At 40.5% G+C, this 27,056-nt stretch overlaps 1 protein-coding gene across 1 annotated transcript in view; it reads right to left on the reverse strand.

Annotated features, from left to right (window-relative positions):
• Positions 1–6,500: 6,500 nt before the first annotated feature.
• The window catches only part of GRM5 (glutamate metabotropic receptor 5), a 452,493-nt gene continuing 431,937 nt past the window's right edge, over positions 6,501–27,056 (reverse strand). Inside the window, exons 9-11 of the mRNA XM_039502070.1 lie at positions 21,808–21,828; positions 20,330–20,425; positions 6,501–7,984 (exon numbers count right to left, since the gene is read on the reverse strand). Coding sequence (XP_039358004.1) covers positions 7,159–7,984; positions 20,330–20,425; positions 21,808–21,828 — 943 coding nt within the window. The 3' untranslated portion in view covers positions 6,501–7,158. The remainder of the gene's footprint in view (positions 7,985–20,329; positions 20,426–21,807; positions 21,829–27,056) is intronic.

The raw sequence follows: 27,056 nt of genomic DNA on the forward strand, positions 1-27,056 counted from the left end.
AAGAATCAAGTCTAATTCTGACTCCATGACTAATACACAATGCACTCCACTGTGGTTTCGTCACAAGTCCCTCACAAGGGGAGGCATGTTGTTGCACTGACCTGGAGCAGACTTGAAGGCGGTTGGACCCAGATCCTCAAAGGTATTTAAATGCCTTGAAACCAACAGGAGCTAGGAGCCTAAATACCTTTTAAGATCTGGGCCATGGTGACTCTGAGATTCACCATCTGTTTTCCAGGGTCCTCCTTACTCTGGGGGGAAGTACCACGCATCAGGCCTGAGGTGTTTGGAGAATGGGGAGCCAGGACTCCAGCCACTTTTGCCCTGATCTGCCTACTTATGAAGCAGGGGCCACTTTCCCCCCTACACGGTTACTGTGATCCAGATAGCGGGAATTAGTGCATGCTTTACACCCTCTTACTCCCTTGTGCTGCCACACAATATTTCTATGGTCTCCATGTAAGGGCAGTGAACTCCGATATTGTTATGATTAGAATAGCTACAGGATTCAAGTTGGTGAAGTAATTTACTAGCTTCTCTGTTGGGGCACACGGTTAATACTAGTGTCAAATTAGGAGCAGAAGAGCTGTTAGTAGGAGATTGCCATTAGAAGGAGGTTGGTTTTCTTTTGCCATCAAAAGGACAGTAAGCCAGTGTTCCACAGATTGTGTCTACCAGACATTACAGCAGACAAATATAACTCCGTGAAATAAGCCATTGTGTAATAAAACATGCAAACCCTCTACTGCATGGGGCAGACGTTTCTCCTGGTTTTTTAAACAACTGTCAATTTAAAATGTAACAGTGTATTTTGCTGGAAGAAATTTCTCCCTGCAGTAGAATTGTTTACTTTGAGATCTGAATTTTTGAGATGAACAGAGGCACAAAGGACAGCTGGGTGATTTTTAATGGAAGTTGGGGGCATGCATGCCCTTCGTGCCATTGAAAACCCTCCCTTTCAACCGTAAGTAGCAAAGAGAAAACTCCAATAGACTTTATGGGAAATTGTTCAGAAAATAACAGGCTTGATTCTCATCTCACTTAGGCCCTGATCAGAAGAACGGGAGCCTACATTGTTTTGGTACCAATCTCCACTGTGCTCAGTGAAATTATTCCTGATTTGCACTGGTTTAGCAGAGAGGGGAATTTTGGAATAGAGTGTGGCAGACAAAGGCATAATAAGATCAAGTGGCTGGAAGCTGAAGCTAGATATATTCAGGCTAGAGATAAGACAAGGCACAACTTTTTTAACAATGTGGGTAACTGACCATTGGAACAACTTACCAAGAGCTGTGGTAGATCCTCTATCACTGGAAGTCTTTACATCAAGATTGGATGTCTTTCTAAAAGATATATTCAAGCTTAGACACACAATGCAGGCTCAATGGTTGAATTACTGGGTGAAATTTTATGGCTTATGTTATGCAGAAGGTCAGACTAGATGGTCACAGTGGTCTGTTCTGGCCTTAAAAATCTATGAATGAATCTATGAATCAGGGCCAACATTGCTAATTATAAATGGGATAAACCAACCCATCCTTGTGAATTATGCATGCTTGTGTGCATGTGTGTGTGCGTGTGTGTTTATGGGGGTGGGGAGGGGTTAGCCCTTTGCAGAATGTGGGCATGTGTAGGACCCTCAAACAGTTAGTATGCTGGCTCACTTGATCCACAGAAAAACATGTGAATAACATCTTATTTAAAAAAATCAAAGTTTAAGTCATATCACAGGATTTTTTTTTAATACTGTTCAAAAAGTACCTGACTTTACATAAACATCAACTATAACATGATGTAGACAACCGAGAAACAAGCAAATGTATTTTTAAATGCTAAAATAAATTACATTTCTACAAGTAGACCGCAAAACCAAAGCTGATAAAAATGTTAAATTTTATGAAAAATCTTTTTCAGTTCACATCAAAATAATTTTACATTCTCTATTGTTTTAATAGTATAAGCAGCAACATAAGAAAGGGACAAACACTCACAGAATGTTTAAAACCAGATTTTCATAATAAGTTATTAGCAAATAAAAAAACAATAATAATAATTACAAGCACTTGTAGCCCACACAAATCTTTTAGAATTGGCACCGTTTCTCTAAAACATCTATATTCTATATAGAGTTCTAATTACAAATACCACCAGCAGCTGCCATTGAACTCTATCAATACATGTAATATACATAGTATATTTATTCCCATTTGGCAGATCAGAGTGACTCAGCTGTTTATTATCTAGAGTTTACACTGTCGTTGCTCAGACAAGAGAAAACCAGCCACGTATGCCAATTCATCAAGGAGATGAATTTCTGACTTATCTTCATGTTTCACTGATCTGTATTCTTTCTTTATTTATTTATTCTTGTCACAGTATAAAATTGTAAATGGTAACTACAGAGATTTCAAAGCTTAGGTGTCTTGATAAGCCGTAGCAAAAAAGTGACCTCAGTCAAAGTGTCCAATATGTGTCGTACATACTGGGAGTGTAGCATATGACTCTTGGGGGAACATTTTAATTCTCTTGCTGGGAATCAGGAAACTGCAGTAAAGCCATGACCTGTTTCCTACTTATGGATAAATTATCCTCACAACCTTTGACATTTCCATCCACAATTTTACTTGTCTATAGGGATACCTGCTAGGTAAGTGGTAAAGCAAATCCATGGGGAAGGTTCTAGCCACTGAACTAGAAGAGTTCTCTTAAGAATTAATCTAATCAACTATTTATGGTGTATGGATCCTACCATCCCCTGCTGGAGTAAAGAGTCAATGTGTAGACTTCACTGGTCATGGCTAGACTCAGATCGCATTTACACTGACATAAACCTGGAGTAACTCCATTCAGTGGATTTCCACTGGTGTCTGTTGAGATAACGATCTAGCCATAATTACTCATCACAAGCACAGTAATCTGACTTCTCTCAGAAACTGGCGTTCACGATAAAATCTTCCCCTATTTTCTCTCCTTCTGTCTGGTAGGGGCTGGAGCATAAAGATAATTTTCTCTCGGGCGTCAACATTTGCACCTATGTTCTCTATCTAGTCTCTTTTGCTCTCTAGGTAAAGGTTCCCAAAAGTTTTAGTGTGAACCACATGATAATCCAGAGATTGTCTCATGGATCACCTCTCCTCCTAATCACACTCACATAGACAACTTCCCCTCCATTTGTGATCACAAACATTCCTGTAGCAACCACAGCAATTGCGTATCTGCCCAAGTAAGTTAAGGAAAGTATTTAACATATTTTTAGCTGTCTTTTAATGCAGTTTCACAGCAGGAAGTCAGGAGAAGGAGCCAGCACCATGTGAACGGCCAGGTCTTCAGGAGCCATCAGCAAGTGCTCTATGGACCATGATCTAGGAACCTCTGGTCTAAGGTATCTGTAGGAGGCCAATCACAAAGTATCTTAGATATTTTTAGATGAGAAATAGAAGGGGATACACCTCCAAAGTCATACAATAAACAGCTAATTTTCAAAATCAGTTCTGCCTCATTTTTTCTAGCACTTTACACAAATGGTTGTAGCTGGGCTGCTGTAGTTGCTCACTTTGTTTCAATAGCATGCCTTCCAGAGAGGGGTCAGGCCTGCACTCTCCCAGGGCTGCCCTTCAGAACAAGTGTGGTTTTTTTCAGGGGGTCTTCACTGTCAAGAATGTTAGTGTTTCCCCTGCAGTGTAAACAATTTCCTTTCCAGCAGCAGAACTGGAAGGTAACCCATCATCTACTTGCACATTGTTTATTCAGACTGTGAGGTCTTCCAGGTGGGGACCTTGTCTTCACATCTCCCTGTAAAGAATCTAGTACACTAGTGGTGCAGTGAAAATAATTATTAGAACCCCCATTTTCTCTCCCTTCCTCCACCAAATCCTCTAGACTCTTGCTTGGTACCCTACAGTTCCATACTCTTACAATGCTTCAGTCCTTTGTGTTGCTCCTCATTATTTCCACAACCTCTCCTCTCTCCTATAAAATTCATGTAAATCTTCCAAGGACCAGCCTGCCCAATAAAATGTGTTCTACCATCCCATGCCTAGTACTAATAATGAGCTATTCTTCATTGCTGATTAGATATTAAAGTCTTGGAAGTCAAACAGAGAAGAAAAGTATGGTTTCAACAGGGCCAGTCTTGCATTCCTTGTGCATGCAGAACTTCCTCTATAGCAAACAGGAGTACAAGGAAAGTGAACCCTTAGTGACAAAAGCAAGGAGTGTTTAAAAGATGGCTAGTATAATGTTAGGGCCCTAATCAACCAATAGATGGAAGTGCTACCCAACTGTTAAACCTAGGGATGAATGCATTCTTGGCAATATAAAACAGATTAACAAACTCTGAACAGCAACTATGGCCAGTTAGACTGAACGATTCTTCAGAATTATGACCTAGGAGCTGTGTAACAGTGAATGCATTATTTATATTGAATCATGATTTGCTAGCCTTCCCTTCTTACTCCTCCTTTTTTCTTAAAGAAAACTGATTAACAACACATTTTAAGGGACCACTTGTACAATCCTTACTTACACTGTAATCACTTACTCAGGCAAGCAATCCCATTGAGGGATGTGTGTGTAAGTACCTGCCAGCATGAGAATGGCAGGCTATACAACTGAGGCAGTTGTTTAAGGGGCATGGGGCAGGGGGCTCTGTTAATGATATTTGGCAATGACTTAATATATAATACAATAATATAGTCCCTTTGAAATGCAGGTAAACCACCCACCTAAACTATCCATGAATCAAAGCAGTTCTGTGTTAAAGGAAAACATATACAGTACCTTGCAAATCTTCCATGTACAATATTTCAGATAGTTTCATAGAGGTCTAGTGTCCCTACTAAGAACATATATACCGCTACCTCGATATAACACCACTTGATATAACACAAATTTGGATATAACGCGGTAAAGCAGTGCTCCGGGAGCGCGGGGCTGCGCACTCTGGTGGATCAAAGCAAATTCAATATAACACGGTTTCACCTATAACGCGGTAAGATTTTTTGGCTCCCAAGGACAGCGTTATATCCAGGTAGAAGTGTATATTGTGTTCCTGATTTAAAATGCCCATTTTTCCAGATGGACCAAGAAAAGTTAAAAGGTCTGTGTCTCATAAGACACAGGCAGCTAGTTAAATAAAGAATTACTTTTTCTTGAGCAAAATGTACTGGATCAGGTTTAGCTGAGGGTGTTATTTTATAGTGTCAACCTGGTATCATTTTGTTACAAAAAATTAATTGAATGGAGAATTGGGATTCATGGTATAAAATCATAATAGAGCTAACGTAAAAATAGAATAGTAATACTCTTTGCTGAAATGAACAAATGTGCTTTCACTTTTTAATCATATAGTTGTTATACCTTTTTTCATGAACAAAAAAAAATGCCTGAAAAAAATACATTTTGATTGAAAAGTATTTGCAGATCTGCAAAGAAATAAGATTCGGGAGTTTAAAAAATAATACACAGCAGCCTTATTCCAAGGCTTCCTTCCATAAGGCTATCTTCTGTATAAGGCTGCATCGACTTGACTTTGAATTACAGTTAATCACCTGCCCCTTCATACTATCCTTATTTATAAGAAAAAACACAATATTTTGGCACCTGAGGATCGCTGTGTCCTTGTGGGAGGGAAGAGAGAAAGCAAATTATAGTGTGCATTGTTTCAACATAGCTATCATAGCTATCAAAAATTATTTTGCTTCTATTCAAATTTTAAATCTCTTCCTGCATGTATTTAAAAAGTGCCATGGTAGCATGGAGTGTACTAAACTATACTTTGATACAGGAAAAATAAATTCAATAATTCCCTCACCTCTTCTGTGAGATGCTAAGAAACAAAGAAAGACTCCATTAGTTTGTATCTCATTAGGTCCCCCTTGTTTGAACATATACTCTGTATTGCTTTGAAAATCTTCTTTTGTCACAGTTCATAGCTGCAATGCATCCGCAGCTAACTAGAGTTAAAATCGTTGCTTATTGAAGAGTAGCTAAACCACCTCTAAGCAGACTTTGACACAGGTTTTTTTTTGTAAACGAATTATGATCATGACAATCCTTCCATCGATAGTATTCGTTCATCATAATCCAGACTGCTTTCTCAGTATTCTACCTTCATAATAACTGAGAAAAACCAGAGTGTTTACCTGTTCCTTAAAAACAAAGGATATGGGAGCCTGAATAAGTATAGTATTTTAACTGGCAATATTACCATAAGAATGACCATAAAAATGTGTTAATTTCACTAGGGAATGCAGCTATGCTATAGCTCAATAATACTGCTAGAAACAGAATATTCTCCTCAACAACTTGTCCTGATAAGGGAATTACAAAACAGTACTCCAGAAAATATTTTTTGCTACTCCATCATTGGCTGGCAACGTGGTGAAAGAGTCAGGAAATCGTCCTCACATTTTGTTGCTAATGAAGGTGTATCCAATGTTAATAAATTGAACTTTTAATACTTATAGAAGAGAATTTCATAAACAAATCTGTAGGTTGAGAAGTCACTTGTAAAGCCCTCCATATTGCAGTCACACATTGCAAAGCCACAGTTAATTTTTATCTACATGTAGGGTATCACCAGCATGATACGCTTCAGCAAAAGTTTGGTAGTTACTAAACATACATTACTGCTTTTTGAGATCTTCGTAGAAAAAAAAGAGCCTGACATATTGGTGCCAGATTTTGAGTCTGTTAGAAAATGTACATTCAATGTTTGGTCTTCTATTCTTGATAATAGATCAAGGTTCACTTCTGGGTAAGGATTCAGAGTAAATAAAGAAAACATTGTACAGTTGCTTACAGTCTACTTTTTTCATATATTATACACACAGTTCATTGTTATACTAAAGCAAAGCACTTGGTATGTAACTGATTTAACAAACTCCTTATAAGCCCTCAAAAATATATGCAGTGTTTCTTAAAAGCCCATGTTTTGTAAGGCCACGAAAATCTGCTCGTAGTTTTGTTTCTTTAAAATAGCATAATTAATCTGATGTTTCCATTTATCGAATAATTCTCTATTGCCCCCACCATTCTTCACATGATGACCCAATGCCTATCACTGTATCTGTGTAAAGACTGGAGACCTTGAAGGCTTGGCTGTCCCCGCTCTACCTGCTTGTAGCTGTTGAGCTCCAATGGTGCCTTGAACTACATTCACAATGAAGAAGAACTCTGAGAATAATCTCTTATGATAAGCTTGTCATACTTCGGGGAGGATGGGATACAAAGAGCTGATTCTGACACTGGAGAGCTGGGAGATGCGCTTCCAGAATCAATGGAGTCTCTAAAAGGTGAGGGAGGAGTTAAAGCCACCAACTCGTCAAGATCTTGCTTCACCGCTGGTGCCTCCGAAGTACCCTCTTTGATGCTGCCACAGGAAGGTTTCCTAGCGGACTGAGATGCACCATTGACTTCAATGGCAGGGAGTGGCTGGATCTCTGCAAAAGTGGTCATTGTTGTAGGAAGCTGGATCTCTCTTGGGATCAGGTAGGAAGAGCAGAGTGGAGTGGCCACCATTGCCCCCGGCGTGGCTGTTGAAAGCATCATAGAGTTCAGCTCGCTTATGTTGGCTGTGAAGCGTGTGACCACACTGCTGATTTGCTCCATCAGAGAGCCTTGGGAGGAACTGCTCCGCTGGGCATGTTCTGTCTGGGATGTGGGGACATCGTCATCTGTTCGGCTAATGGAGGCAGTCCTGTGGCTCACCGTGCTGATAGGTGAGGGGGTCTGTGGCTGGAACTGAGCTGGGTATTGCTCCTCTGCTTCTGAGACGTCATAAAGCATTTTGGCACCGCTCTCTGGAAATGTGGTGCTGCTGCTGTGTCGGCTACTGTCTGTGCTCTTTGAAAAGGGCTTGATCACTGCGGTTTGATTAGGGTTCTCCTTTTTGTTGATGTGGACTGAGAGTCTTTGCCAGAGGTGTGCTCCCCTGCTGCTGCTCTTCTCACTCTGGGCCCACGTGACTGATTTCCCATTGGAGCTGCGAATGAAAATGAGAGACGATGATGGCTTACATTTATCTTTTAATCACAAGGACTCACTTTAACTAGCTCATTAAATCACGAACACGGACAGCTGACAATCTGGCACTGATACATCAGACGCGTTGTAAAGCTGATGGTAAAAAAAAAAAATTATGCTACAGAAAAGAGTAAGCACTGATGCATGCACCAGTTAAGCAGAGACTACAAGTGGCAATCTGCTACAAGGATGTTCATCTTGCAATGATTACAATAACCTGGTGAATTAACTTCCCACAACATATAGATTCTCATTACTTCTTTTGTATTTGGGGTACAAAAAGTGACTGTTCAATGCATTAATCTCAGGTGATCCCAAACTAGAAAAAAAAGATCATACTGCCTGGCAACTCAGGGCAGCCACAATCTGGTCTGGTCAAGTGAAATTTAATTATATACAGCTTTCTGGAGAAGCTGCTGACTTGTATTTAAAAATCCCAGCGGCATCACCTGTCCAGCTTGTCTGAGCAGAGGCTGAAAATAACAACTGGTCTCTTGCCTTATAAACATCACTGAAGAACAGGAGAAATGAAGTTGTGCCAGCCTGGCTCTAATACTTGTATTATAGACATTTGTGTAATAATAGTGTGGTGATTTCCCCTTACAGCTCACTTCGGCCTCAGAACAAAACTCACAAATGGATCATGATGCATCCGCTCTTCCCGAGCACAGCTGGAGGCATCAAAGAAGTGACATTAGCTGGAGACTGAGATTGGTGGGCAGTTTTCATTTTCAGCCTTGGGTCAGATATGTCACTCAGTTAATGCACCCAGGATTTTTAACTGCAGGTCAGCTCAGAGCAGGAGATTGTCCTTGAGGGAAGTAAGTGACCCACAAACTGTACAAGAGCCATTTTTCTGGCCCAATGGCAGGATGAGTTTTCACACAGTGAGAAATAGTGGCAACACCCTGCTTTCCCCTCCTCCAAAATTGATCTCCCTTCAGGCCCTCATCACAGAGACGGGCCCATCTCCCCTTACTGTTTGCTCAGAGCCTCCCCAGCACCAAGACACCCCACTATAAGAGTGAGCATTCCAGATCTCTCTCACACACAGTATGCAACTGCTCCTTTCACCTCTTCCCCGCCTTCTGTCAGATTGGTCATGGGCGTGTGCGTGGGCATGACCATATAATGCCCATACATTCACCTGTGGCTCTCAGGATTAAAAAAGACCATTAGCAATGGAAATATTTCTCCAGAAAAACAAACAATGACTAAGAAATGACGTCCACATAAAAACATAGGTCCATACATACAAAATTACATACAGGCATGATTTATATACAAAATAACGGAATTTTTAACAAGTTATTTTGGCTTACAAAATATTTGCAACAACCAATTACTGTTTTGGAAAGTCAAGCAAATTTGAGATCCTGGTTGTGCTAGGACAAGTTATCTTAAACAATGTGTATTAAAGCCGGAAGTGACTACACTTCAACATTTTAGTTTGTTATGAAATAGTTTGCAGTACTAGAACAATGGGAATTTTGTATAGAGCTTCATAGGGTGCTTTCAGATTGCAGGGAGTTGCTATTGAAAAAGCTTATGCCTAAATAAATTTGTTAGTCTCTAAGGTGCCACAAACACTCTTTGTTCTTTTTGTCTCTTCCAGGGATCTAAAAACCTTCTAGTGAGTGTGAACAAAAGAACTCCTGGTAGATTCATATCTATGGTTACGATATATGGAGATACAGTGGATCACGTAACATGACATACTATGACACCTTTTCTTTACAAACAAACTCTAGCAGACGAACACAACCTAAACCTCCAGGGTACGAGCTGTTTGGAAGCAAATTTAGTCTAAGCTGTCCGATAACCTGTGTGGGTGCATAACTGCATAAGGAGAGATTATACCCTAATTTCCACTCCTGCAAGCCCTCTTTGCACTCCTACACAGCTCACTGGACATCAGGTCTTCACAAGTAAGTGGATGTTGTACACCTACAGTTCCCCCATTCCTAGCAAATGGGTGGGGAGTGAGTGGAGCTTTGGTTCTCTCCCCCACCACCCTCAGCATGCTAATCAGAATAGCTGTGCTTCATGGGGCGGGGGAAGGAGGCTAGCAATGTGTGACTAGTATGGATCAGCAGCAAATCACTAGCCCCTTGACAGAAGGAGGGAACAGGGAAGGACTTGTGTTTACCTGAGGTATGGTTCCCTCCCTCTGCGGCGCCTGGGGTGACACAACAATGTGCGGCCCCTTAAACAGGGCAAGAAGAAACAGCCCATTCTTATCCTTAGCTTTGATCCATTCTACTCTTCACCATTCTGTCATTCTGATTCATAACTAGCGACTGCCACTTTAAGCCAAAGGGCCTGACATGATTCCTGTTCAGTAACAGTCAGATGCCGGACCAGCCTTATGTGGTTGTGAAGAGACATAAAGGGGAAGTAAGAGGAGTAATATCCCCTCAGCTACCTGCGTGGCCTCTTGGGTTACTGGGCTTGGACCAGGTGCAAGTAGACTTCTTGAGCCCCTGCACCTCTGTGACAAGTTAGTAGAGAAGCTGATGGCATCTTGAATTAGAGGGGTGGGAGTGAAGAGCTGAGCCAGCATAGGGAGGGGACACGGAGAGAAACTGGGAGAAGTAATTTTCACCTGGGACAGCGGCAGTGGCAAATTGACTCTTTCATGGAGCAGCTGTGACTCTCTTGTGTTCCAATTCCTTCTGTGGGCCAGGCCTGATTGATGCCGCTGTGCACTCTCCCTTACACAGGGGTAGAGGTAAAGGCTCAATCTAGCTGCATCTGTGGCTAAAAAAAGGACCATTGGCTACTTATGGAATTTTCCTGAGGAATGACTGAATGGTTTGGTCCTTAACTATTTCAAGTCCCTTGTTATAACCTGCTGAATTTAGCATGCACCAAGTGAATAGCAATTTATCCATTAAAAAAAGCCCAGACATGAAAAGTCAACAACAGTACATTCAGCAATAATTAGAACATTAATTTCAGACATCCAGCTTCTCTGTTATATCCTGCTGCTCCTAATTCCTATTCTATGCCCTAATGCAAAATTAATAATGTCATAAGAAGAACTGAGCTTGCTAATCTCTCTGTAAAAGTAATTTGTTTTGATCTTTTGAGGGTGGTGTGGTGCTTGGTAGGGCTGTGTGATGCACCTTGTGATTGGGGAGTGGAGGGGCAGGATTGATTAAAGTATCACCTTTTCAATTCTTACTCCAACTACATAGTGCCAAGTTAACTAAATCACATCACAAAGTCCACACTTTATAGAGAAATAAATAGATAAACATGGACGACATAGACCATGATGCCTGCTAATGGAATATCACAAATAGTTGTTTACATTTATTGGGCCAGACCATGCCATGTTCTGTTGAGTGATGGGAACCTTTTGGTCAATGATATTCTAGATCAGGGATTCGTCTCACTAAGAAACCTTGCTTCCTCTCAGTTTCTCTCATGGGGACAGTATATTTACTCTTTTCAGCTCCCAAATGAATGCCAAAATGTCTTGTGGAGTACAGAATATATATTAATATGCTACTCTGTCATGCAGATCTTTTGGTTCCGCTGTGCTTCACTGGATGGGTCACTGATTACAATCCAGGAATGCAAACTTCGAGATAGTGCCACAATATACAGCCCACAATGCACATTGGGCAATTTTTTATTTTATTTATTTATTTATTTATTGCAAAGAAAGGTATTTAGTGGTGGCACATTTTTGTGATTTTTATTTCTTTTTTACAGGGTGGCTAACTTCAGTTTTATATACTGGAAGATCTCCTCAAAAACTGTTGCCTAATAAATTTTATTCTCAGCCAGTTTGGCTTACCATGACCTAACAAGTACAAGAAATTTAAGGCTTTAAATGGGGTCTTTGAAGTCCTTAACATTCACAACTTCCCTCTCTAAGTGTCCACATCTTCTGGTATGACAATGGCTTGTGTACATTCCTTATTCTCTTCCACTCTTTATTTTCTAATCTTCTAACTGGGCTTTCAATATTTTTTTATTTATGACTAGTAAACCAATGTCTTTAAGAAAGAAAAAAAACAGAAATGAAGCCAATACAAATTAATGTTTTCTCCTCTATATTTTCTGCATTACTAATTTAGCAAATATTATTTTGCCCTTTGTTTTTGTTGATGTAACTGAAATTCTGCTCCATGTGTTTCTCCTTGTGTTTCTCGATATCTAAAAGAATGGGCAACACTCTTTAGCCAACTGCCATTATAGAATCAGCAAAGGAAACATGAAGGCAGCGACTGTGCTTTGTGGAGGGGATAAACGAGAAGGAAACATACTGACAGTCACATAAACTGGAAACTCTCTATTAACTTTATAGCAAGATTGTCATTCCCATGGATTACTTGAGCTTGATATAAGCAATTTGGTGAAATGTTCTTAGTAGTACTGTGTGGATATCCTGTCTTCCTCTCTTATTAATAGTGGGTAATTTATTGTATGCAAGTGCAAGCTGAAAATAAGTCATTTATTTTCTTGCTAACATCTGTTGGCTACAGTATGTAAATATACATAAAACCCATGGAATTCCATGTTTATGAGACAACCTAAAACAGAGAGCTACACATTTAAAACGGTACATTTCTTGAAAGCAGAATAAAATGAAACTATATTTTTAAATGTTGCCTAAAACTGTACAGATCAGATTCAGTCCTCAGTTACACGGTTGAAAATCCAAAATTATTTTGCTGATTTCAGTGATGTATTTCTGGATTTCTTATCCAAGTCTTGACAAAGTCCTGGTCTGAACACAATCCTTCACGGAAATGAAAAGGTCTCAGTTAAAACTGGTTTAGCTATTTCAGTGCAAGTGTAGGTATGGACGGTCTTGTTTCTGGAGTAAACTCAATTAGCTAAAGTTGGCACCTAAATTGACTTTAGCCATTTCTGTTCCTAGCCTAGTGTGCCCACATACAGACTTGAAAGAAATAATCATACTGTTTTATGCAACTAAAGTCGTTAGGGCATTGTCTTACTCCATCTGTTTAATCAGAGGCCCCTCCAACCTTCTGCCAAGAAGGATTCTTCAAATGCAAAGAAAACTGATAACAAGTCTCTTCTCAGAGTTCTCTGCCATCACCTTACTGAAGACCTCTCTAAATAATCATTCTCTCTGAAAAAGCGGTGAATAATATTAGATATGTTATCTAGTAATTGGCTTTCCCTGACTGGAGCTTTGTGTGTGTGTCTTGGCACTGGTCACTTGGGCAACTGGCAATTTCAGGCTGATAGATATTTTTGAAATGGCTTAAGTTCCTTTATCCTTTGAAGACTGCCAGCCATCCAACTTCTTGCACCATGCTACAGACACTTGTGTGAACTAAGTGGCTTATATGGACAGCTCCAGTGAGCCTACAGAGAATGTACAGTTTCTCAAGAGTGTCGTCTCAATCTTTCTGTCCACTTGGTCTCTTAGAAAACGGCACTGCTGGCAATGACCGTTTCCTTCATTTTAGTGGACAACCAAAGAAATTCTGGCCATTTGCACTATAAAGTTGATGCTTCTAGATTCCTTTGGAATTTCTGTGTGGATGGCTTTGGTGGGTTGCTATCTATCTGTTTTGCCCTTGTTCAGAATTACTCTGTTATCCAGGGTTGGGCAGAAATGTGCCCTGGATCTTGCTCTATATTTCTCTGAATGAGACTCAAGGAATCCCTCTTCTCTGAGGGAAAGGTCTTCCCAAGAAAGCGTGGAAGTCCAGGAAAAGAAGAGATGAGGAATTTCTTTGTTTTTTGTTTTCCTCCTTAGATTTAATGAATCATTTGAATGCTCGGGATCGCTTCTGAAGGAAGACCCACACAAGCAGGTGAGCTCTTTCACTGCTCATACGATATGCCTCTTTTAAGGCTTCTTTTACTTTTTTAAACCAGGCTCAAACCACACTTTTGAGCCGGGTTCCCCGAAGCGTAGGGATGAGGCCTGCTTGCCTGTGTTACAGCCATATTCAAAACAGTACTTCTGAGGAGGGAGAGGTCATGGGGCACAGGATAGAAGAGGAGCACCTCTGATGTCCTCTACTAGCATTACTCATCTGCCCTCCTTAATCGCGTGTGGTTGTTGGCAGGTGGATTAGCCTGATTTTACTGCTGGTGATCTTACTTTGCATCAACTGAACTGCTGTTGGGATCAGTCTCGGAATGAATGCATTTTGGCTCAGTGCCAGGCCTCCTGTTCTCTTCAGCAGCTGTTGCTCCTGTCTGCTGAGCACTGCTTTGAGGAGGCTGTTCTGTAGAGTCCTCCTCATCAAATTCCAACAGCCTGTGGGACCTGTGAGCTGAAGACACAGGCTGGGCCTGAAGCTGAGGGGAAAAGAGAGCCCCTGTACCTGGAACCTGAGTGATCCCCTGCCATACTGCAATCTGGAGCTGCCCACCCACTGAGGTGCGGAGGAGGAGAGAGCAGTAACTGGGGGAGTAGCAGGAGAGGAAGCAGAGAGCAACAGAAGGAAAATAGGATGGAAGAACAAAGTGTTTCACTGCTGAAGTGGTGGAGAGGTCTGAATGGAGCAAAGGCAGACATTTCTGGCAAAATACTAGTGGGCAGGCCCCCTGGGCTCACCCTGATTGACAGCTCCATCTGCCTCTGAACAATCAGCAGGAGAGAAGTGGTGGCAAATGTAGAGATGCATCCCGTCTAGATTGGTTAAGATTTTAATGACCAGCTTTATTAAACACAGGAAATAAAGTGAATAAATAGTCACATAATTCTTTCCCCCACAGAATCATAGAATAACAGGGTGGAAGGGACCTCAGGAGGTCAGTTAGTCTAACCCCCTGCAAAACAGGACCAATCCCAATTAAATCATCCCAGCCAGGGCTTTGTCAAGCCTGACCTTAAAAACCTCTAAGGAAGGAGATTCCACCACCTCCCTAGGTAACCCATTCCAGTGCTTCACCACCCTCCTAATGAAAAAGTTTTTCCTAATAGCCAACCTAAACCTTCCCCACTGCAACTTGAGACCATTGCTCCTTGTTCTGTTATCTGCTACCACTGAGAACAGTCTAGATCCATCCTCTTTGGAACCCCCTTTCAGGTAGTTGAAAGCAGCTATCAAATCCCCCCTCATTCTTCTCTTCTGCAGACTAAACAATCCCAGTTCCCTCAGCCTCTCCTCATAAGTCATATGCTCCAGTCCCCTAATCATTTTTGTTGCCCTCCGCTGGACTCTTTCCAATTTTTCCACATCCTTCTTGTAGTGTGGGGCCCAAAACTGGACACAGTACTACAGATGAGGCCTCACCAGTGCCGAATGAGCACGTCCCTTGATCTGCTGGCAATACTCCTACTTATACAGCCCAAAATGCTGTTAGTCTTCTTGGCAACAAGGGCACACTGTTGACTCATATCCAGCTTCTCATCCACTGTAACCCCTAGGTCCATTTCTGCAGAACGGCTGCCCAGTTACACTCTAATTCCATTGTACATAAGTAGCTCACTAGTGACATATCCATCAAGCCATACAGCTTAAATGACTCCTATGCTGTGGGCTTTGTAAACATAAGAGGTAACCAAACAAATCAGACTGGAAATGAACACTGAATCGTGCAAAGCAACCATCCATTTTGTCCTAGCTTGTGTTCCCGAGGGAGCTGTGCACCCATTACACTTTCACTGGAGATCTTTCACAAGAGTATGGCAAAGAATGAAAAAGAGTTGCTTTCTTCTAACACTGAACAAGGAACTTGGTTCATATTATTCCTCAAGACACTTCCTGTGACCCAGGGACCTTGTAGAAGAGACACCATAGCAAAGATACCCTGGGTCTGGTATCTACATACTAATTCACCAAAGAGTGCCATGGAAAGTCTCTACTGAAAGCCTGGGTCACACTGGTCCTCATAAGCATTGCAACATGTATTTACAGATGACATGTAAGGAGTTACGTATCTATACGGGAAAAATATATTCTCAAGGCCAACGATTTGGGGCTGGAAACAGGCAAGACATGTTTATCTATCTGTCTGGCTATATGTAAATTGAGTATTGTATGGTTCACAATAGATGCCGATTTACAGTCTGAGCAAAATGCTAAGGAAGGGATTGTGAGACTTTTCTAGAGGGGGAGGTTACAGAAAGGAATAAATCAGCAAGAGGAAGCCCTGTTTACAAGACAATGGATCATTGGAACTATATCTAAGACTGCAAAGGGACATCCTGAGGAGACGAACTGCCAGCGTGTTCTGTCTTATGAAAGAAGGGTCACAGCCTGCCTGGTTGAAAACCACCGTAAAAACTTTGGGTGAGCTAAACTTCATTAGCCCAAGAAAATATCTGGTTAGTTGCATTAAGAACTCCAGAAAGTAAGTTATGATTTTATTTTACATGTAACTATTTGTTTTCATTCTGTCTACTTGCTTCTTCTCAAGTCTCTGCTCTTGCTAAATAAACTTCTTCTTGTATTTACTGTAACAGCTCTTAGATGCATGGAGTTGAGCGGAGTAGTGATACTGAGGTGTAACTGGTAAGCGGGTGTGTACTATTCTTAGAGAGTAGCAGATCTGTGAATTCTGAGAATGGTCAGAGGAACAGGGCCTGGCTGTTCCAGAGGGATGGTTGGAGAGGACCTATCACTGACCTGTACAGAGAATGCAGGGCCCACAGAGGCCTGGAAGGCCGTGCTTGTGTTGCCAAAGGCTGATGGAGTTGGGGAAACAACCCACAGCAGCCACAGACAAGGCTCCCTCATGCTCAGGACAGGTGTTAGTAAGGTGCCTCACAATGCTGGGTACCCCCTGGAAGTGTCAGACTCTTTGCTAGGCTGGCAAGCTTGTACAGTCTTCTGCACACGTCTAGGGTCCATCCTATAAAAACTGATGGCTGAGATTTTTATATCTGCCTGGGGGATTTGAACACCCAGTTCCTGTTAATTTTAATGGAAACTGGGTATCCAAATAACTTAACAGATTTGAAAATCTCAGCCAATATTGACAGAGCAATTTTCATCCCAAAGGAACCCAAAGCAAATTATAAATAGATATACAAACCACCGAGGCAAATCACAGCATCTGTTTTAACAATACACAGCTGTTTAGGACAGGAAGTGAAGTATATGGTATCTAACTGAAACTACTGGGGGATTTCTAGTAGGCCTAATATAATTACCCAAGCTGGAAACTGGTCAGAACCCCAGAGTTAACATTTTTCTTCACTTACAGAGACGACCCTGAGACTGCTCATTAATGCAAGCGGTCAGGACCTGTGTTTTATTTTCTGTCTGAAATATGGCACTTGCAGCATCACAATGCTCAATCATCTCAAGTCAGTGTGATTCAGAGAAAGAAGAGTTCCACCTATCGAACCATCAACTCCACTTCCTACAGCAGCTAGGTATTCTTTACAGTTCTTCATCCCTGCTTAGCTGAGGCCTGATGCAAAGCCCATGGAAATTAGTGGCAGTCTCTCCTTTGATTTTAATGGGCTTTACATTACACCACTTACAATATCTATTTGAGTAAAAGTGGAGAAAGTCCATTTCGTGTCTCTAAAATGAGAATCACCCACACCCACACCCATACACCATGCAGAACAGGGAGAAAGATTTATCACTACCTGGATTTTGTTTTCAGTCTCTAGAATCCTCTTGAATTTTTCCAGTCTGATTATTTCCAGTCTGCACAGAGTATCTAGCATGGAGGTAATTTAGGGTGTATGGCTTGACTGATATATTATTGCAGAGACATTTATTCACATGGGATTTATGTCATCAATGGAAAAATCACTTGTGAATTATTAATCAGCTTCTTATTTGTTGCATTTAATTAAGCAAGTAATTTAAATTCTAAATCATAGCAATGCTACCAAGACTCCTACTTTCTGACAGCCTCATAAAACATTCCATTTCATAACTGATGTTTATGTGATGTAGGTGAAAGATGCTTGTATGTGATTCAGAACAGATTAACTCCCCTTACATATAGAGTAACTTGCATACAGTAACACAAAAATAATAACTGCTAACATTTAGATAGCACTTTCCATCTTGAAGAAGCCCAAACCTTACTATAGGATGCAAATATAAGGATAATTCATCCACCTTAGAAATGTACTCATGTCTAGTTTGGAATACGATAGCAATACTGCACAAGAGGTTTTTAGAAGTGAATAATGTGTAATTGAAACAACATGGGGTATTTTAAACCAAAAAGACGTAACTAATTTGGTCAGTACCCCCTACAGTTGTGAACAAAAAAATCTGATGGGATATTTTAATCATCCAAAACTAATCAAAGCTGTGTTTCTATGTTTCCTCAAGACTTCAAGCATCACTGTGCCTCTAAATACAGGTTTGATACTTACTGAAAAGGAAGACCACCACCTACACTGCTTTCTGCAGCACCTATGTTTTCTTTGGAAATCTCCCATCCTAGTCAGTTCCAGTTCTAGTTAGCTTCTGAGAGCTGATAGAACCACAGCTTGGGCTAGTATGGCTGGAGACAACAAAACACAGCCATAAAATACAAATCTAATATCTGTTAAACAACAAATATTCTTAACTGTTTGAGTAGGTCTTATGAATGACAGTCTTGCTATAGAAGTATTACACTGACAAAGTTTCCAGTCTTTCTGACTATTAGGGCATCATCTTTCACAGGAACCTCTTTCTCATCTCTACTTGGCTCAGATGGATTATACTCTGGAATGCACATAGATTCTTCACTGTGAAGATATAAAATATAGGGAGAGTTTATATATATATATAGATATACAGTTTTATACATTAGTTTATATATATGTATGTGTAAAGTATTTGTAAAAAGGGGAACTAAACTATGTAAAACGAAATACAATTGTTTCACATTTACATGCACTTGTTTCCTCTTCAGTTCTCTCTTATTCACTGACTCTAACTTGCTTTTAAGAAAAAAACAAATCTAATTGCAGGCAATGCAAGTTAAAAATATTCCCAAAGAACAGAGTGCAGAACACAGACAGGTTGACAAACAAACAGCAGGTGTCGATAAATTTCGAACAACCACATGTGAATGAATGGTGCTGACATTATTTAAGCAGCCAGGATCCCTAGAGAGTGCATTGTTATAATCACATGCCTTGTGTGCTTGAGTGAGCGTTGTTAAACACAATGGGAACATCATGCAGTGTGCATCTTGGAATGTCTTCCTGCAATTACAGGATGGCTCCCTGGTACAAAAATCAGTAAAGCCAAAAGGTACATTTTGTTCACCCCTTTGGTCATGTATTACGTTAAGGGTACATTCTAAGTTGTTTATAAAGGGTTAAATACATCTTTTAAGATGTGGTAAATCAAATTGTTATAGACTGCAATAGAATCTAACAGTTGCTTATTATTATGTCTTATAATCATCTATGCTACCTTCTACCGATGTGCTTATAACCATGTATGACACATGCTACTCGCCTGTAACACATTTATCATATTAATCATATGTTAACAGAGCTGGTTGGAAAATGGAATTTCCATCCCACGGGAAATTCCAGCATTTCAGTAGTTGCTTTTGTCCCAACCTAGGATGAAAATTAAAAATCTTGAAATATTTTGATTGGGAAATATAGGGGAAACAATCATTGAAATGTTTCATTTCACTAATGTAAAAACATTATAATATCATATAAAATATTACCCACAGTGAATATACATATAATATTAAACATAGTATAAAGATATAATAATAACATTTAATATAAAAGTCAAAATGAAATGCGAAAATCTAAATGAAGCAACATAGTCAAAATTAAACAAAACAAGAACATTGAAATGAAACTAAACAATTAAGCCATGCTCCATTTTGATTTTGAATAATTGTGAAGCTTTTCCATCAACAATTTTGTTGACATCAATACATTCCCATGAAACATTTCAATTCTGACAGTTCCATCGATTTTTTCCTAACTAGCTCTCTTCATTAACCCTTTAGAAGCTATTTATTAATGTAACCCTTTATATAAAGTATGACCCACATTTAGATAGAACTCAGAATTTACTTACTTGACAACTAGATACTGTATTACCATTGCTTATTGTTACCTTCTAATGGGCTGGCCCAGGGTGTATGATCAGGTCTAAAGTTTGTCTTGACAAGAGGCCCATATTATGACAATATCATGAAAGACAAGTGGTTCCGATCACCTAAATGAACATGGTGCATTTTTGCAGCTCAAACGTAACATGTAAACCAGTGGTGGACAAGCTTTTTTCTTTTGGACATACTCTATGGGATGCACAGTCATTACAGATAGAGGATCTGGGCCAGAACTGTCCCAGAGGTGCTCCTCTTGCTCACAGACATATCACAGTGCCCCCAGGCCACTCCACTGTTTGCTTACCTGCTCATTGTAGCTCTCCCACCATTTCCCATACTCCCTTTTGGGGTGAAACACTCTATTTCCGACTTGTGCTGGGCCAGCCTCCTGCCTTTGTACCTAACAAATCATGACAACAACAGGAGCAAACAGAAAGAAGTGATTTGTGTGCTCGGCTGCCACCCTGTGCTACAGCTGCTGTGCAGAGTGCCACACTTGGGAAGGTTGCTATTGCAATGGTGAATATTGCACCAGCCCGCCTTAGGGGTGTTGGAGAAGCTGCATAAGCCCTCCAGGTCTGTGCTCAACACAAGCAGCAGTGCACAGGTGAGCTCAAGCACTTTCTTTGCTCTAGCAGGAGCAGAGTAATTCTGCAAAGTTAAAACCAAACCAGCCTTTTCTTTCTAGTGTTTCACTTGGACCAGGTAAATCAGATGCACAGACCAAATGGAAGATTAAGGGAAAGAGAATTTGAAATTAAGGAGCAAAGAGACGTTAGTTGCTCCCTGGGTCACAAAGAAAAAGGCCTGAATTCTCATTCCTACCTTAATATCCCTCCCTAAACCACTGAGCTCTGCATCGCTGCAGCATCTAACTCCTTCTCTCCATTTGTGAAGCCTGAACACTGATCCCTGTTTGGATACACCTTTAGCACAATTTAACACTATGAGTGAATGTCCATAGCCCACACTTGGATGAGCAATTGGTACTCAATGGTCTGATTCATCCCTAAGTGGGGGACTAGTGCAAGGCCTGTTCACCACTTATGTCCTCAAAACAGAATTACAGTGGGACTTAATGCAAAGGTCTTATGCTGGCTCTCTGCGCAGTGGTGAATTTCACCCTAGTTGCTCAAGTTCTATGGGTTCAAGTACCCATTTAAATGCCTGAATTTGGGATTCAGAAAGCCCATAGAGATACTCATACTGAAAATTGGGTCCCCTCTCTTTAAATAGTTGCTTGTGATATTCCATCGTCAGACGCCGTGATCTGCCTCACTCACGTTTAGCAAAATTCTTTAAAGCAAATCTGTTTGGTTTGACACGAATTACTTAACATGACATGATCACTAACATCACCATATAGCTAATTTGTTGCCAATTTATTAACCTGCAGGAAAGCCAAGTAGCAAATTACTAATCCAAAGCCAGCAACGCAGTAAGACAGCAACAATCTGAGTGCAAGCAAAAAGAGAACAGTACTTTGAGTGGCAGTTCCAGAAAATGCTGGGTAGGGAAACGGTGCCACAGTGAGTGGTAAAGGAAGGAATTAATATAGATCAGCCAAAAAAGTTAGTGTCGCAGTGAGCTGGAGACTGCCATGTGGGATGTGCTAAGTGTAGCAAAATCTTGTGTTATTTAAAGAGTCTAACAAGTCATGCACCATCCTGAAGGAAGACGCGACAATGGTGTAAAGACCCACTACCAAAGATTCCAAGGTAACCCATTGTGCTGTATGTGCCGTGCTCCCAATTATGAATGAAGACCATGCAGGATACATACATCGGAATTGCAAGTTGATTCCTAGAGTGGAGGAAAAAGTGGAGGGGCTTGAACAGCAGTTGAAATCACTGAAAGATATAAAAAGGAGTCAAATTGGATCACACAGGTACTTCCATCTGCACAGGAACCTAAGCTCAAAGAAAGAAAGAAAGAAAGAAAGAAAGAAAGAAAGAAAGAAAGAAAGAAAGAAAGAAAGAAAAGTTTTCAGAGTAGGAAAAGTTTGAATCACACAGACGAGAGAGGAGCAAATAAGAGGAGGAAGAATGTGACATCCTGGAGGAAAGGGGGCAGGAAATGCAGGAGAGAAATATAGACACATTTAACATTGGTATCCAAAACAGATACTCTGCTCCCCACAAGGCAGAAGGAGGAAAAGACCAAGAGCAACCCAGGGAGGTTAGAGGTCAAACTACTGACTATGAGCTGAATGGTGAAACGTAGCCACCAGAAGAAAAGAGGAGATAAGTAATCCTGATTGGTGATGTCATAGTGAGAAACCTAGGCTGGGACACCTGTAGCCCAGATAAAGAAAACAGGATAATTTCCTGTCCCCCAGGTCCCATGATAAATGTGATAATCAGGATGCTGGATCTTGGAAAGACTGCTGGGGAGATCCCAATGATTATAGTTTTTTTGAGACCCAATGACACTTGTGAAAGGAGTCTTGATATGATCAAGGGTTGCTTCAAGGACCTGAAAGAAGGGATCTGCTTCATGATTGCTTATGCAGCACTAATTTTTGCCAGTGTATTCATGTCATTATGAACCCCCTGGATAGATCTCTCCCTAACCTACTCCCTAAAGTCCTCATCATGTTACAATGGAGAGAAAGCATCAAAGAGCAGGTTTTGTTTTTCATCCTAGTTGTTGAATGCAAAGGATTTTTAAAAAATATATTAAATCTGAAAGCAAAAAACAAACAAAAACCCCTTCAAATATATTTTTTCAGTTAGCATTAAGAACTTCTATGCAAAAAGTATTTTTCACTTTAAATACAGTCATAAATACAGCCAAGTTCAACTTAACTACTTGTTGTCAAGATGATTTCTTCTTTTTTATGCAAGCACCTGATCTATAGAACATCATGATGACTCTATTCAGCAGAACGGGTAGGAAAGATTTGCTGCTATGCAGAGGCCCAGTACAAGGGCCATGTACCACTTAAGCTATATTTTGTGGGCATAAGGACATATAGGTTTTCTGCTGGTTTTCTGAACAAGGGTGAGTTGCATCCAGAGGTGTTTTATATACAATGATATGCACCATACGATCCTATCAATAGTAGGAAATTTCAAAAGTAATCTATCATGCAGATCACTTCTGCACTCACTCCATTTACAAAATTCCCATTGACCTTAGAGAGGGAATTTAAAGGTGATTCTATGGGTGATCAGTAGGGTATTATGGAGAGAAGAGTTTGCTTGCAGGCTGAAAGAAAATATGATAATATAGTGTGAGCTGTTGATGTGTGTGCTCCATCATGATATTAGATAGAAAACACTAAGTAGGATATTCAGGTGTAAGAAAACAATGGCCTAATTCTGCAGTCCTCTCTCAGATAAAACTCCCATTGAAGAGTAGCAATAATTGAGCCATTGGAAAGCCAAGAGGAATATAGGAATTGCCATCATGGATCAGACCAGTGGTCTATGTAGTTCTGGCACTTAGAATGGTCAAGTGCAGGGCACATTTTTTGGCCTTGCTTTGTCTAATATAAACACATTGCATCAGGCATATTTATAAATAAGAATAATAAAAATACCCTACCACAAGGCACTCCATTGCACATGTTTCACTTTTTGGGGAGAGGAGGAGAGAATAACACGTGCCAGACATATAGTCACATTGCTTAATGCACTACTGGAATGCACTCAGATACTATGGTTATGAGCACGGTATAAATACTTATATACAGCTGCTCCCTGATTTACGCAAGCATTCCATTTCGGAACGCCTTGCGTAACTCGAATTTTGCATAAGTCGGAAACGTGTACCTGACAATTAGACAAAACAAAACAAAAAAACCCTTCTATTTCTAGCTTAAGAAACTTTTTCTATAAGTGCAGATTTGCCTAAGTCGGGTTTGCGTAACCCAGGGGGCCTCTGTAGAATAGAACAGAATAGAAGTACCACTTACAAAGAGGAAGGTGCAAGAAACTTTGCAGTAGGCAGTTATGGGGTAACTGCTTGAATTATGCTCTGAAGCATGAAGGTTTCTATCCCTTCCAAAATTAAAAAAAGATTAATATAATGACTTAGGATATTCTTGGTCTCCCTACGAATATCTAATATATTTGTGAATTTTGCTAAGCTCTTGGCCTCAATATCTTGATGCAATGAGTTAAACGGGTTAATTGAGGATTATGTAAAACACTTTCTCCTTTTATCAGTTTTGAATTTGCCACCTTTACATTTCATTGGCTCTCACTTTATCATGTATTACAGGGATTGGCAACTCAGGGAAATCTGCTGGCAGGCTGGGACAGTCCGTTTCCCTGCAGTGTCCACAGGTTCAGCCGATCGCAGCTCCCAGTGGCTGAGGTTTGCCGTTCCAGGCCAATGGGGGCTGCGGGAAGCCACTGGGAGCTGCGATCGGCTGAACCAGTGGCCACTGCAGGGAAACGGCCTGTCCCAGCCTGCCAGCAGATTTCCCTGAGTTGCCAATCCCTGTAATACATGATAAAGTGAGAGCCAATGAAATGTAAAGGTGGCAAATTCAAAACTGATAAAAGGAGAAAGTGTTTTACATAATCCTCAATTAACCCGTTTAACTCATTGCATCAAGATATTGAGGCCAAGAGCTTAGCAAAATTCAGCCAAGGGATGTGCTGGTCGCCACTTCCCACAGCCCCCATTGGCCTGGAACAGTGAACCACGGCCCGTGGGAGCTCTGATCAGCTAAACCTGTGGATGCTGCAGGTAAACAAACCGGCCCAGCCCGCCAGCGGATTTCCCTGATGGGCCGCATGCCAAAGGTTGATGATCCCTGGTGTATTATGAAAAATGGTAAATAGAAGATCTTGATCTACTTCTCTGTAATATTCATTAGTTTTTTCTTATGCTTTCTAAAAAGAGTAGAACCAGTCTCTGATCACGTCAGTGTTTCCCTGTCTCAAAATCCTTCTCGTTATCAGTCTCTGAATTCCATTGCCTGAATAAGGATTAAATGGGACTGCAGAATTTAGCCCATTGTTCATGCACCACAAAGCAAGGATAATTTGCTGGGGTAGGAGATTAGAGAACTGATATAAATCTCTCTCCACATGCATTTTAAATGGCTCCTCCACTACCATACAGGTATTTTATTGTTATTATTTATTGAATGCCAACAGTGTGCTTGGCCCTGATTAATCTCAGAGAAAGACAGCATCTCTGATCAACGTTTTTCCTTCTCAAGGCAGAAGTAATGTCCTCATAAAACTGCAGCCTGGAGGGATGGAAAAGGTGACATTTCAATTGGCACAATGAAAAAAAACAAAAACGGAGTCAGGTGTGGCCATTATTTTTAGGAATGGACAAAATGGTTAAAAATATGCCTTTTTTCACAAACAGACTTGCAGTAGACCATTCCTTAGAAAGGAACCCAAACCAAGACTTTCTGAAACTCCTGGAATGTTTGATTAATCTGTATTTGAAGTTTAAAAATAAAATTTCACCCACCTCTTCATTTCATGATAGAGTGAAGTATAAGATACTAAAACGTAGCAAGAACACTGGTTCTCATGAGAGTTCCAGGTACATTTTGCAGACTCCCAAGATTTGAACAGTTTGATTAAGCCTCTGAATTAGACCCTAACTCCACACTAGGGTAAACCACATACCTTTGTGTCCAAACATTTGCGAAGTGTCTACTCTGAGATTGACAGTCGTGTTGGTGAATTTGAGCTGACTGGCAATCAGCTAACTAGTGTCAAAACAGGGCCATGAACTCTAGTCTAGACAAATGCTTAAATATTCTTAGCATGTGGGGGGAGGGCATTTTAGTTATGGGGAAAATGATGTAACCCCGGACCTCAATTGGTACAATTACAATCTGGTTGTAAACACTTTGGAGAAAGTCATGAATTTGTTTCCTTCTAGGATTTTGACTACATTTTTGCTGTGCACAGGGGTCAGGACTACATTGGGGAAGCATGCATGTGAACATGTCGATTGCTCCATGACTCCTGTTGCAGAGCAGACTCTCCAGAATTCTTCAGGTTAGGCAGAGCTCGGGGTAATCATTGGCCACGTGTTTCGTGTTTTCTGGTATCCATATGAAAGGAAGGCAAAATTTGGCCTGTAGAATCATGTGGCCCGAAAAGACTGCTTGTGTCCTTCAGGTGCTGATTCAGCAAAGCATTTATGCACATGCTTAAGTCGAACTGACTTCAATGAAACAAAATTACTGCTTAGGTGCTTTTGCTGAACCTGGCCCTCAGTTTGTTCTCTGAACGTTTTCAGGATTAATGACTGTCTCATTCTGGTTTTCTGTGCATGTGGAGTATATTTCTTAGCAAACTATAAACATGGTATGTTTAAATCCCTAAACGCTAAGTGTCATGTAAGGAGGAGCCAAAGTAGTATGTAATGTTAATAATCCATGGATTTAAAGCCTATAATTAGGCATTGATGAAGTGCTGTCATTTGGTTGCCAGAGTTGCTTTTAATGGTGCTTTTTAATCTATGTGTGCTTGGAATTTACCTAGAAACTTGGGTAAAACCAAGCCTCCATCTTCCCAGACATTTTAGCAGTGTCAGCTCATACACACATAATATTTTTCAATACTATCTGGCCCTGTCACCAGGAAATGATGAAGATTCTGCATTTCACAGCAACAGGATACGCTCTGCTCTTCACACTAGATTACAGAAACAAACATTTTGTGCATGGAGAGTTCTGCATAGTTTTAAACTGGTAAAGACAGAACTCTGAAGAATGTTTAATATATTCACTTGATCTGCTACACTGAGCTACAAAACACATGAAAGTCCTTGAAATTCAGTAGTGCAATAACTTGCATACCCTGATGGGATGTCTCCATACTGTACCATCATGCAGTGACTGGCTTAAAATGGTCTCACTCCCTTATATTAGAATAGTTTTGCAATGCCTAAAGTAAGTTATATACTATTGAACACTTCAGGGTTTTTTTTAACAGAATATAAGCACAATTGCTTAGTGGCACAATTTCAACAAACAGAATTACTTTAATGCAAAGTTTACAATTTATTTTTTTCCATGTAGGGTGCAATCTTTTTTTTTTATA

The sequence above is a fragment of the Mauremys reevesii genome, linkage group 1 (assembly GCF_016161935.1).
Source record: "Mauremys reevesii isolate NIE-2019 linkage group 1, ASM1616193v1, whole genome shotgun sequence".
Taxonomy (NCBI): domain Eukaryota; kingdom Metazoa; phylum Chordata; order Testudines; family Geoemydidae; genus Mauremys; species Mauremys reevesii.